The sequence below is a fragment of the Pteropus vampyrus genome, unplaced genomic scaffold, assembly GCF_000151845.1.
Source record: "Pteropus vampyrus isolate Shadow unplaced genomic scaffold, Pvam_2.0 Scaffold220, whole genome shotgun sequence".
In the NCBI taxonomy this organism is placed as follows: Eukaryota; Metazoa; Chordata; class Mammalia; order Chiroptera; family Pteropodidae; genus Pteropus; species Pteropus vampyrus.
Window position 1 is genome coordinate 1,423,735 of NW_011889001.1, and position 13,796 is coordinate 1,437,530.

The 13,796-nt window shown below is 39.8% G+C and overlaps 1 protein-coding gene across 2 annotated transcripts in view; it reads left to right on the top strand.

Moving 5' to 3' along the window:
* PCCB (propionyl-CoA carboxylase beta subunit) overlaps window positions 1–13,796 on the top strand; it is a 57,767-nt gene that overhangs the window by 43,174 nt on the left and 797 nt on the right. For both annotated transcript variants that reach the window (XM_011373196.1, XM_023538396.1), the window contains 5 exons: window positions 276–399; window positions 11,232–11,339; window positions 11,596–11,696; window positions 12,107–12,205; window positions 13,214–13,313. In XM_011373196.1, coding sequence (XP_011371498.1) covers window positions 276–399; window positions 11,232–11,339; window positions 11,596–11,696; window positions 12,107–12,205; window positions 13,214–13,313 — 532 coding nt within the window. The remainder of the gene's footprint in view (window positions 1–275; window positions 400–11,231; window positions 11,340–11,595; window positions 11,697–12,106; window positions 12,206–13,213; window positions 13,314–13,796) is intronic.

The window sequence follows — 13,796 nt, forward strand, 5'->3', positions numbered from 1 at the left end:
AAAAATTTTATGTAAGTTTGAAATGATTTCAAAATAAAGTAAAAAAGTATAATGCCAAATTCAAATAGAACCTTTAAAAAGGCTGCACTGGTTTATCTTCTCCCTAGCAATGTGCACAAGGGTTGTCCCATCCAGCAGGGAGGAGGTGCCCTTCTGCCTGCTTCCTTAGAGAACTTGTGGTAGGGTCGCAGCTATCCAACTCTGTAATTCTGTAGTATAGTTTTATCTTATTTTTTTTTATCATTTCGAGCTCAGGAGTAAATTTTTTCCTGCAGGTTGTTGATGAGCGAGAATTTTTTGAGATCATGCCCAATTATGCTAAGAACATCATTGTTGGTTTTGCAAGAATGAACGGGAGGACTGTTGGAATTGTTGGCAACCAGCCTAAGGTGGCTTCAGGTAAGAGAGAGAAATTCTCATAAATCCCAGGTGGTAGTTGGGGGTGGGGTCAGGGCCCCCTGGACCCACAGCGTCTGCCTTTTGCCTTTTCCTCAGACATGGCTTTGTGTCCAGGGAAAAAACCTCAAATAGATGTTGTCGTAAAACCTCCTTTCTCTTATAATAATTTCTCAAAATGCTTCTTGAGAAGTATTCTTTCTTAAAAATACTTCCCTATATTTTTTAACCATATTTAAGTGTATAGCACAGTGGCATTGATTATATTCACACTGTCTGCCGCCTTTACTATCTATTTCCAAACCTTTTCAAATCACCCCAAATAGAGATTCCTCTCCACCGTACACACAGCCCTTGGTCATCTAAATTCGTCTTAAAATTTACCTTTTCTAGATATTCCATATACGTTGAATCATATCATATTTGTCCTTTTGTCCAGCTTATTTCACTTAGGTTAATATTTTCAAGATTTATCTATGTTGTAGCATGTGTCAGAACTTCATTTTAACTTTTTATGGCTGAATAATATTCCATTGCATGTGTATACCACATTTTAATCATTCATATGTTGATGGACACTTGAATTCTTTTTACTTTTCGGCTATTGCGAATAATACTACAAGGAACATTGGTGTACAAGTATGTGTTTGAATCTCTTTTCACTTCTTTTGGTCATACACCTAGGAGTGGAATTACTGAGTCATGTGATAATTTTTTAACTTTTTGGGGAAACACTCTACTGTTTTTCACAGAGGCTGCACTAGTTTACATTCCCACTAGCAATGCACAAGGGTTCCGGTTTCTTTACATTCTGGTCAACCCTTGTTATTTTCTGGTGTATTTTGATAATAGCTATTCTAGTGGGTGTGAAGTGTTATCTTCACTTATATTTCCCTAATGATTAGTGATGTTGAACATTTTTTTATGTGCTTATTGGCCATTTGCATATCTTTGGAGAGATAGCTATTCAAGTAAGTCCTTTGCTTGTTTTTAATTATTTGGTTTTTGTCGTCGTTGAGTTGTAGGGGTTCTTTATGTATTCTGGATATTAAACTCATACATGACTTAAAATATTTTCTCCCATTCTGTAAGGTGTCTTTTCACTTTCTTCACAATGCCATTTGATGTACAAAAGTTTTAAAAATTGATGAAGTTCAATTATTCTCTCTCCCTTTCCCCCCTACCCCTTCTCATTGCTTGTGCTTTTTGCAGTTATACCTATAACTTGTTGCCACATTCAGTGCCACAAAGCTTTCCCCGTTTCCTTTTAGGAGTTTTATGCTTTTAGCTTTTACATTTAGATTTGCTCAATTTTGAGTTAATAATATGGTGTGAGTTAGGGGTCCAGCTTTATTCTTTTGCATGTGGAAATCCAGTTATCTTAGTACCATTTATTGAATGGATTATTCTTTCTCTATTGAATGGGCTTGAAATCCTTGTTGAAAAATCAATAGGTGATAGATATATGGGTTTATTTCTGTGCTCGCAATACTTATTGCATTGGTTTATGTGTCTGTTGGTGAAAAGAGACTTCCTTGTCTTGTTACTGATCTTGGGAAAACTTCGTCTTTCATCATTGAGTATGATGTTAGTTGTGATTTTTTATATGCCCTTCATATTGAGGACATTTCCTTCTATTCCTGGTTTTCTGAGTGTTTTTTCATTAAAGGGTGATTTTTGTCAAATGCCTTTTTTTTATATCAACTGAGATTATTAGTTTTTATCTTTTGTTGTATGAATGTGGTGTATTACATTAATTGTTTTTTTGTATGTTGAACCACTTTTGCATTCTTGGGATATATCCATCTTGGTCCTGGTGTATAATACTTAAAAAAATTTTTTTAAAAATATTTTAGAGCTTTATTAGGTTCACAGAAAAATTCATTAAAAACTACAAGAGTTCCCATATACACTCTGCTCTTTATACATGGACAACTTACCATATTCTCAGTATCCTGAACCAAAGTGGTACATTTGTTACAAGTGGTGAAAGTACATTGACACATCATTATCACCCAGATTCCATAGTTTACATTAGGGTTTGCTTTTGGTGTTTTATAGTCTATGGACTTTGATAAATGTATAATGATCATTGCAGCATCATACAAAATGGTTCCACTGCCTTAAAAAACCTCTATACTCCACCTATTCATCACTCCCTTCCCCTAATACTTATAATTTCATAACCCCTGCCAATGACTGATCCTTTTACTGTTCCCATAGTTTTGCCTTCTCTAGAATGTCGTGTGATTGGGAATCATAGAGTATGTAGCCTTTTCAGATTAATTTCTTCTACTTAGTAATATGTATTTTTTTTATGTCTTTTCATGGCTTGATAGCTCACTTCTTATTAGCAGTGATTAATATTACAGTGTCTGGATTTATCTCTTCACCTATTGAAGGACATCTTGGTTGCTTCCAAGTATTGGCAAAGCTGAATAAAGGTGCTAAAAGTATTTGTACAGGTTTTAGCATGAAATTAAGTTTTCAGCTCATCTGGGTAAATACTGAGGAGTGTGATTGCTGGCTCACATAATATATTGTATATTTAGTTTGTATGAAACTGCCAAACTGTCTTCCAGAGCTTCTGTACCATTTTACATTCCCATCAGCAATGAGTGAGAGTTTCTATTGTTTCACATCCTTGTTAGCATTTGTTATTGTCAGTGTTCTGGATTTTGGCCATTCTGGTAGGTGTGGAGTGGTATCTCATTGTTGTTTTAAGTTGCATTTTCCCGATGACATGATATGGAGCACCTTTTCATGTGCTTATTTGCCATTTATATGTTTTCTTTGATGAGGTGTCTGTTCAGGTCTTTTGCCCATTAAATTTAAAAAAAAAATTTTTTTTTTTGGTTGTCAAAATTTTATTTTCAAGATTGCCATTATTTTAAGCCACTAAGTTTGGGGGCAATTTGTTAGACAGCAGTAGTAACCGGAACAGATCTTGGGCTCTGGAAGTGGGTCCTACATAAATACAAACCTAAGCCAGCTCTTCCTCTCCCTGGAAACCTTGTCTCTTCCTGGGCCTCATGTATGGGATCCTTATATGGAGATGCATATTTTATTTCTGGAGGGAAATTTTCTACTCTCCAATGTGCTTCTAGCTGTAGGAGGAATGGGCAGCAGGGCCTTCTCTCTCTGCAGGGGCCAGGCCAGGATATACAGCAAGAAGGATGAACTGACATAAAGCCAGCCATTTATATAGAGGCTGGTCAGCCTGTCCCACTTAACAAGTAGCCAAAGTTAGGAAAGAACAGGAATACCAGTGACACCCTCAAGAATATGCTTTGGACTTTGTATTTGCTGGATTTGTTCATCTAGAAACACATACAAGCCTTCTCTGCTATAAAATAGCATATAGTTTGTTTTTGCTTTTGTTTTGAGTTTGAGATTTATTTACTTGTTTTCTACCCTCCGCCTGGAGAATGTCCTTTAGCTTTGCTGAGGCAGATAGAGGGTTAAGTATCAGAATTCTTTGCTGTTTGTGATTGGCCTACGCTTTTATCGGGGTGTTGGGAGGCAGGCCAACACTTCATTCTCCATGGCCTTGCCTCATCAGGAGTCACCCATTTTTATATTGGCGTTTTTCTTATTGTTGAGTTTTTAGAGTTCTTTGTAAATGTTAGGTAGCAGTCCATTATCAGATGCGTATTTTGCAAATATTTTCTTCTGGTCTGTGGTTGTCTTCTCATTCTCTAGACAGTGTCTTTTGCAGAGCAAAATTTAACGAAGTCCAGCTTATCAATTCTTTTATAGATCATGCTTTTGGTAGTGTATCTAAAAAGTTACTGCCATGCCTAAGGTCTTCTAGGTTGACTTCTGTTATCTTCTAGGAGTTTTATAGTTTTGTGTTTCACATTTAGGCCTGTAGAATCATTTTGAGTTAATTTTTGTGAAAGGTGTAAGGTCTGTGTGTAGATCAATATTTTTGCTGTCGGTGTCCAGTTGTTGCAGCACCATTTGTTGAAAAGACTGTTTTTCCTCCACAATATTGGCCTTTGTTCCTTTGTCAAAGATCAGATGATTATATTTATGTATGTCTATTTTTGCGCTCTCTGTTCCATTCCACTGATCTATTTGTCTCTTCTTTCACCAATACCACACTGTCTTGATTATTGTAGCTTTAGAGTAAGTCTTGCAGTTGAGTATTGTCAGCCCTCCAGTTTTGTTGGACTCCCTTTGTCATTTCTTGTAGGGCAGGCCTAGCAATAATGAACTCTCTTCAGCTTTTGTCTATCTGGGAATGTTTTAAGTTGTACCTGATTTTTGAAGGAAAGTTTGTCAGATGTAGAATTCTTGGTTGACAGTTTTATTCTTTCAGCACTTTAAATGCCATTTCATTGTTTTTTGGCCTCCATGATTTCTACTGAGAAATCAGTTATTGAGAATTCCTTGTATGTGATGAGTCACTTCTCTCTTGCTACTTTCAAGATTCTGTCTTTGTCTTTTGATAATTTGATTGTAATGTGTCTCAGTGTTGGTCTGTTTTAAGTTTATCCTGCTTGAAGTTAGTTTCTTGGATTTGTAGCTTCATGTCTTGCATCAAATTTGGGAAATTTTCGGACATGATTTCTTCAGATAATCTCCCATTTTCTCTCCTCTTTCTGGTACTGCTTGGCTATATATGTTGGTTCATTTGATGATATTCCATAGATCATTTAGTCTCCATTACTTAATTTTTCTTTTTTTTCTACTCCTTAGTCTGGATAATTGAAATAGTTTCACCTTTGGGTTTCCTGGTCCATTCTTTTGTCCAAATCTGCCAAACAAGTCCGAGAATTTGTTTGGTTCCTTTTTAAAATTCTTGTCTGTCTATTAATAGTTTCATTGTTCATACGTCGTTTTCCTGGCTTTTTTAGTTCTTCATTTGTTTTTTTTTTTTTTTTTTACCTCTTTGAGTATATTTAAGTAGTTGTTTAAAAGTCTTTGTCTAGTAAGTTCAAATTCTAGGCTTTCTTAGGGACAGATTCTGTCTATTTTATTTGAATGGCTATACTTGTTTCTTTTTGTTGTTGAAAACTGCACATTTGACTATTACAATGAGGCAACTCTAGAAATCATATTCTCCCCTTTTTTCCAGGGTTTGTTGTGTTTTGATTGTGAAATGCTGTAGTAGTCCATTTGTCTAGTGACTTTTCCAAGCTCGTTTTGCAGAGACTGTATTCCTTATTTGGGGTCACTGAAGTCTCTGTTCCTTAGTTTGTGTCCAGCTAATGTTTTCACAAAGATATCTTTGACCATTATGTGCTAAAACAGACAAACAAGAAAATACCTTTCCTGGTCTTTGAAAATTGGCTCTGTTCTAGGGCTCTCCTTCAACACTTAATCAGACTTAAACAGACTTTAGAGATCAGCCCAAGGTTAAAGCTTAGGGTCATCTCAGGTATTTTGTTTTGTAATATTGTGTTTTCATTTATCTCAAGGTAATTTCTAATTTCTCCTTCTCAGGTCTTTTCTGAGCATGTATCTGGTTCTAGAAATACATGTTCCTTTCTTAAGTCCCCTGTATATACAGGTGCTCTCGAATGCCCTGATTTTCCAAAGAAACTCTCTCCCTGGCATTTTCCTTCCAGGACTTAGGTGATCACCACCAAATTTTTTTGCCCCAGATTTTTGCAGGTTGTTCCTTTAAATGTCAGAGAATTCAAGATTGCAGTTCCAAAAAAAACCTCAGAGATGCAAGAAAACTCATATAGGCAGTTTAACGAACTCAGAAATAAAATTAAAGAACAAAAGGAATACTTTACCGAGGACACTGAAATGTTAAAAAAAAAAAACAAAAAACAAAAAAACTCAGTAAAACTGATAAAGAATTAAATAGCGAGCTTATTAGGAAATAGAGGTGACCAGATGGAGGAAAAAATTAGTTATATTGAAGCTAGAAAGCTGGAAATAACACGGATGGAAGAAGAGAATTGAAAGTAAAAAATTAAATAACTATCTGAAACCATCAGAAAGAACAATATAAGAATAATGAGTATACCAGAAAAAGAGAGAAGGAAATAGCCTATTCAAACAAATGATGAGAACTTCCCAAACCTATGGAAAGAACTGCATTCTCAAATCCAAGAAGCAAACAGAACACCTCATTATCTCAATCCAAAAAGGCCTTCTCTAAGGCCTATTTATTATATTAAAACTGACAAAAATTAATGGCAAAGAAAGAATTCCCAATACAGGCAGGGAAAAGGAGATGGCAATCTATAAAGGAAATTCCTTTAGATTATCATCGAATTTTTCAGCAGAAACTCTACAAGCTAGGAGGGAGTGGAATCAAATATTCAAACTATGGAAAGAGAGAAACTACCAGCAAAGAACATGTCTAGCAAAGTTATCCTTTAGATATGAAAGAGAAATAAAGACCTTTCCAAACATACAGAAGCTGAGACAATATTCCACCATAAGGCCTGCATTACAGGAAATACTGAAGGGGGTTATGCTACCTGAAACACAAAGGCAAAAGGATATGAAACTGTGAGTAAGATGACTAACAAACAAGCTCTGGCTTCTTGGATCTCTGCTTAGCAGTGGGAAAATGCCTTGTATTCCTTGGGGAAGTGGGCCTTTCCTCTGTGACTGGGTCACCTTGGTCTCAGAGTACCACCCTGGTGGGATAATGTGGTGGGTGAGCCTGTGAAGTCCCAGCAGAATCCCAGCAGGCAGACTCAGTGTTACATTGTGTGAGATGTCCCAGGTGCCCCTGCTGGGATCAGCCTCACTGGGTGAGAGCAAGATGGGCTGGGAGAGGCTGCTGGTGTGTTTGTGGCTTTGTTCTTCCAGTAATGGTAACCGCCAGGCCTCAGCTGCCTCACCTGTGTCTCTCTATCCTTGTCACTGGGATTAGCAGCAGTGTGTCTGCCACTCAGAAGTTCTCTCTCCATTTCTCAGGGGTGTAGATGTTCTACTCTGTATTCAGATACTCACTGCTACAGTTTTTTATATATATATACACATATATATATTTTTAAATCCACCCCCCCCACCCCTTCACTTCCACCCTGACCTACGGATGTTGCCGTCTCCCCTTAAGAACTGGATCTCTGAAGGTGGGTCGTCTCCTTCCACATGCTCACGGCGCACACCCGGGGCCTGGGTATGGGCCATGGCTCCGCTGGGGCTCGAACCTAGGACCTTCTGCGTGTAAAACAGACATGCTAACCATTACTCTGTGGAACCACCCCACTGCTACAGATTTTTCTGGGGCTCTGCTCCTAGCTCTGGGAGGGTACGGAGAGGTGGCTAGGCTCCTTGGCTTTGTTTTCTGCCTGGCAATTACGGCTGCTAGAACAGTTGTTACACTTATGTATTCCGTCTCTTCTCTGATCGCTGGGTTGGCTGTATCATATGCTAATCGCTCAAGCAGGAATGCTTGGGGCTAAAGAAAACAGTACTTGCAGCCTGATTTCTCTGCTCTCCTGAGAGCCGCAGTGAGCTCTGGACTATGTCTGCGGCACCTCTCTCTACTCTTCTCCCTTCCCTCCTCCCTAACTCACCCTGATTGCCCACTTGCAGATGTTTCAATGAGTGGATCTCTCAGAAGTGTTGGCGTGTTGATCAGGGAACCCTTGGATGAATTATAGCTGTTCAGCTTGTAACTTCAAGGGGAGAGGCCGAGGAAATCTTTCACACCACCACACTTCTCATGGTCTCCATTCTGGTTCTCAGGTTTTCCTTGCAGGAACTAGCCAGGGCCCATTGAGTACTCTGGATGCCCGGTACTCTGACAGGCCTGGGACTAGGGCCTAAGATGATAAGGCTCAGCTGCTGGACCTGGGGCTTGCTTTGTGGTGACTCAGGATCACAATTTTTTCCTTTCACTATGATCATTTCCCAATGATTACATCTTGTTTTGGTTGTCAGTGCTCATCTTTTTTTCTTAAGGTTGATTTTTATTCTAGCTTCTTTGTACTTTGTGCAATTTCTTAATTTATAATTGCCTTCAACCAGGGACTCATGACTTAGATTCTTTATTTCAGGTCTTTAACAGATTTTGAATAGAGAGGGAGGAAGGGAGATTGAAAACATCTTTCTTTTATTGAGTTATAACTTACAATAAAATGCATGGCATTTAAGTGTTCGTTTTGATAGGTTTTGTCAATTTGACAATTTTATACAACCTTGTAATCACCATCCAAAACAAGATATAGAACATTTCTATTATCTCAGAAATGCATTTGGCAAGAGGGAAGTTTTGCCTGTTTTTTGAGTTGTTTTGTCTTTTTATTGTTGATTTTTAGGGTTCTTTATATATTCTGGATGTGACTCCTTAGATAAATATATTGCAAATATTTTTTTCTTGGTGTGTGACTTGCCTATTCAATTGATTAATGGTATCTTTAAAAAATTTTTTATTTATTATTATTTTGTTTTTTAAAAGAAAGTAAACAGCTTTATTCAAAAGTTCCAAAGTGGAAACTATTGGAACGTTCACCAACAGTAGAATGGGTGAATACACTGTGGTATATTCATACTGCAGGCTACCATATAAAAATGAGAACTGACAATCTATGGCTATTCGCGTAATGTATTTGAATCTCATTAACATAATGTTGAACAAAATAAGGCAGACACGAAAGAGTATATATACCCTGTAGGATTGCATTCATAGAGGGGACACAGCTAATCCACGCTGAAACATCGGCACAGTAGCTGCCCTTGCTGAGAGCAGTAACTAGGAGGGTGCACATGGGAGTTGGGTCCTGTAATGTTCTGCTTTTTAAAAAAATTTTTTTCCAGCTTTATTGAAATATAATAGACAATTAGTTGCTTGTATTTACATTGTAAAATACAATGAGTTTTTTTCAATTATAGTTGGTGTACAGTAATCTATTAGTTTCATTTATACAGCTTGTGACTAGAGATCCACATAACTCACAGTGGTCGCCCCACTAATCCAGTACCCCTCTTCCCGCTTACATATAACATATTTATTACAACATTGTTGACTGATTTCCTTATGCTACACTTTATATCTCCACGACTATTTTGTAACTATCCATTTATATTTCTTAATCTCTTTGCCTTTTTTCTCTGTCTCCCCCAACCCCCCTCCCATCTAGTAGCACTTAAAATATTCTCTGTATCTATGAATTTATTTCCATTTTTAATGTTCTCATTTATTTTGTTCTTTAGATTCCACATTTACGTGAAATCATGTGATATTTGTCTTTCTCTATCTGACTTATTTCATTCAGCACAGTACCCTCTAAGTCCGTCAAGGCAATATCTTTTTCCATGCCCTTACTTTTAGACTGTGTGTGTCTTTTAATCTGAAGTGAGTCTCTTGTAGGCAACATGTGTAGCGGTCTTGTTTTCTTATCCATTCAGTCACTCTACCTTTTGGCTGGAGCACTTAATTCATTTCCATTCGAGGTACTTGTTGATAGGAATGTAGTTATTACCATTCTTTAGTCCTGTTTTTGATGCATTTTTTTTTTTTTTTCCTTAAGTTCCTCCAACATTTCTTGTAATACTGGATAGGGGTTGATGAATTCCTTTAGCTTATTTTTGTCTGGAAAGCTCTTTATCCTTCAACTCTAAATGATAGCTTTGCTGCATAAAGTATTCTTGGTTGTGAATCCTGGTTTTCCATTATGTTGAATATTTTGTGCCAAGCCCTCTGTCCTGCATAATTTCTTTTGAGAAATCAGGTGCCAGTCTTATGGGTGCTCCCTTGTAGGTTACTGCTTTTTTCTTGCTGCTTTTAAGATTCTCTCTGTATTTAACCTTTGGCATTTTAATTATAATGTGTCTTGGTGTGGGCCTCTTTGGGTTCCTCTTTGTTGGGACACTCTGAACTTCCTGGGGTTGTATGCCCATTTTCTTCACAAGGTTAGAGAAGTTTTCCATCATTATTTCTTCAAATAGCTCTTCAGCTTCTTGTTTTCCTTCAAGTACTCCTATTTACATTTATTTTGTCTCTTGGGTCCTTAAATTATTATTATAGCCTTGACTTCTTTTTTTCTTGCCGTTCTGATTGAGTGTCCTTGGCTTCCCCATCCTCTGTATCGTTGGTTCGATCCTCTTTATTCACTCCGTTGATTCCCTGTAATATACTTTTCATCTCGGATAATGTGTTCTTCATTTCTGACTGATTCCCTTTTATAATTTCCATTTCTCTTTTTGTTTTTTATTTCTATGTTAAAGTTCTCACTGAATTAATCTACACTTCCCATAAGTTCATTGAGCATCTCTGTGACCACTGTTTTGAATTCTACATTTGTTAGATTGCTTGACTCCATTTTTCCTGGTCTAGGAAGGGAGATTTACTAGTAATTGAGCTCTTTATTTTGGCCACTTTACAGATGCCATCTCCTTTAATTCCTACAACCTTGGTAGGAGATAGTTACATCCCTACCTTGTGTGTGAGGAACATCAGCCTCAGAACTGAGAAGTAATTTCCCAAGGGCACATAGTCATGTTTGGTGGGGCTAGAATTTGATTTTAAGCTACAGGGACTCTCTAAAGCCAGCTCCTGAATGATAACTCCCGGTGCTCGTTCCACTGGGGTAAACCAGGCTGTGCCTCAGGCGGCAGTAGCCCTTTAATTTATGAGGCAGAGCTTGACTGTTTGCACTGCACTGTGCTCCCAACAAGAAAGCCTGTGGAGCAGAGGCTACTCCTGGTCCCTCTTTGGCCAGTGCCAAAGGCGGGTTCTCCTGTTTTCATTGTTTTTCTTGGAGTGTGAGGGTTCCCCTTTACCATTCTCTGATAGGGAGACTTTGGTGCCTCCATAGAAACCAGCTCTTGGATGCTTGCTGAGAGCACATTCCCGTTGTGGGTAGAACTGGGAACTTCCCAGAAACTCAGCACAGATAATCTCTCTCTTCTAGGCTGCTTGGATATTAATTCATCTGTGAAAGGGGCTCGTTTTGTCCGATTCTGTGATGCGTTCAATATTCCACTCATCACTTTTGTTGATGTCCCTGGCTTTCTGCCTGGTAAGTCATTGATAGAGGTGGGAGCTAGGACATGTGGCTTTGCCCAGTGAGGCATTCACTTTATTTGGAATTCTTCTTGCAAAATTACCTAAAGATTTGCGGCTTTTCCATATTCTGGGTGTCTAGAAGGTGGCGCAGTATGAGAGTGGCCTTCTCTTGGCCTTTTGGGCAGCTGGGGAAGACCTCGCACCTAAGAGTGGCAGGCAGACCTTGTGAGGGCTTTTGTGGGTATCTGGTAACTTTTCTCATGCCTTAGGCACAGCACAGGAATACGGGGGCATCATCCGGCATGGCGCCAAACTTCTCTACGCATTTGCTGAAGCAACTGTGCCCAAGGTCACAGTCATTACCAGGAAGGTGAGGATTTCACATTGGTGGCTGTGAGCCCACTCGCTCCTGGCTGTGGATGGAGGCCTGGCTAAGAGTTCCAGCAGGGGAGGGGGTAATATGCCTCACTCACCCTTAAAAGGATTGTGTGAGGACAGCATTTACAGCCCTGCAGACACACCTTGCAGAGATGTCCATGGTCATCTCTGGGAACTTAAAACAGCAGTGGGAAACACAGTGAATGTAACTATGAAAGGCCTCCAGGCTGCGTCCGTGTATTCTCCGCTCTGGCTCCCTGGCTTCACAGACCTTGGGCTTTCAGTAGCCCAGAAGGGCTATTCTTGCTTTTTTGTCCTCATTCTATTTGGCTTCTTCGAGTCTTTCAGGGACATGATCTGGTTGACTCAAATTCTAACATTTAGCATTTGAATGTGTTCTAGGCCTATGGTGGGGCCTATGATGTCATGAGTTCCAAGCATCTTTGTGGTGACACCAACTATGCCTGGCCCACAGCAGAGATCGCAGTCATGGGAGCAAAGGTGAGGACCTCTAGCTTTCCTTTTTCCTGCGTCTAGGGACTGTACTCTCCCAGCAGGGGCTTAAAGCACAACTAGGAAATCAGTTGGAGAGAGGCCAGGGCTGCCAGAATGGGCCAGGACTCCAGGGAGTTGGGGCCTAGATCTTGGCAAGTCTCCCCATCCTGGGGCCCCGGGGCCAGCTCTGCCTTCTGTTCCGCATTCTCACTTCAGGCACATGCTAGTGTCTTCATGTTCAGTGTGGTAAGAGCCCAGAGTGAGTTTTGAGGTTGCTAGTAAAGGGTTGAGTCAGCTGAACTAGCCTTTGGGAGGATTGGACATTTCCTCCAACCCCATCTCACCTCCTAGGCAGGGCTTCAGAGCTCCTCGTTTGAGCCTGTAGAAATTGAATTGTAGTTCTGATCTTGGTGATTTTGGGCAAGGCCTTTTCTGTTACTTAGCCTATTCCTTGGGAAACTCCTTTCCTGCTTTGAAATAGATGTTGGGGTTGAATCAGATAATTAGGGGGGCTCCCCTGAGCTTACTTTTAGGGGTTCTGATGTTAAGGCCCATCTTTCAGTCCACTATACTCCTATTCTACATTTGCAATTCAATATGTCTGCCTCTGGCCACTGAATTTTGTACTCAGGGCTCAGGATAATGAAAAAGGAAAACAGCATTTTACTTTCCCTTGATTCAGGGGACCATAGATTTCATAGTGGAAAATACACCACACATCCTAGATAAGTGCAGTTGGAGAGGATAGGATGGAATCTGGGGAGACAGGCTACTGGCTTTCCTGGGCTGCCTGTCATTGGGGCCACAGGTGAGTGTCTTACAGCCCCTGGAATCATGATGGCTGTTGACTCTAGACAGTACATTCCATCTGTGCTGGCACCTAGAGCTGGCTCTTCTCTCCAGTATACTTTGAGTTGCCAAGAAGTTTGTAGCCACAGACAGTGATAATGAGTTGAGAGAGGTCTGTCTTCAGTTGGGATCTCCAGTGAAATTCCTTAACTCCTCTCGTGACAGGGTGCTGTGGAGATCATCTTCAAAGGGCATGAGAATGTGGAAGCTGCTCAAGCAGAGTATATCGACAAGTTTGCCAACCCTTTTCCTGCAGCAGTGAGAGGTAGGGACTGTGGTGAGGAGGGCAACTTGGTTCACTTGTGGGGTCACTCGCTCATTCTTTTCCTGTAAAAAGTCTCACAGAACTGCCTTTTTCCATTACAGTTGAAACTGGAGACTGTTATAGGTTGGGGTTGTCCCTGGGCAGTGATTACTTTAGGACAGTGAGGCCTATATAAGCTGTTTGGTACCCAAGATCCAAACAACATTGCTGAAACAGCTAAATTTCTTAGTGTTGTTCTAGTCGCCTAGTGCTGTGTAAAAATTCACCCCCAAATAGGGTGGCTTAAAACAACCTTTTTTTTTTTTTGCTCATGGTTCTGAAGATCAGTGATTTGGTTTGGGTTCAACTGGGTGGTGGTTCTGGTCTTGCCTGGGATCAGGCATGCAGCTGTAATCATCAGCTGGCTCAACTGGGGCTCTATAGTCCAAGATGGCCTCACTTATATGGTTAGTGCTGGCCGTCAGCTAGACTCTCCACATGCTT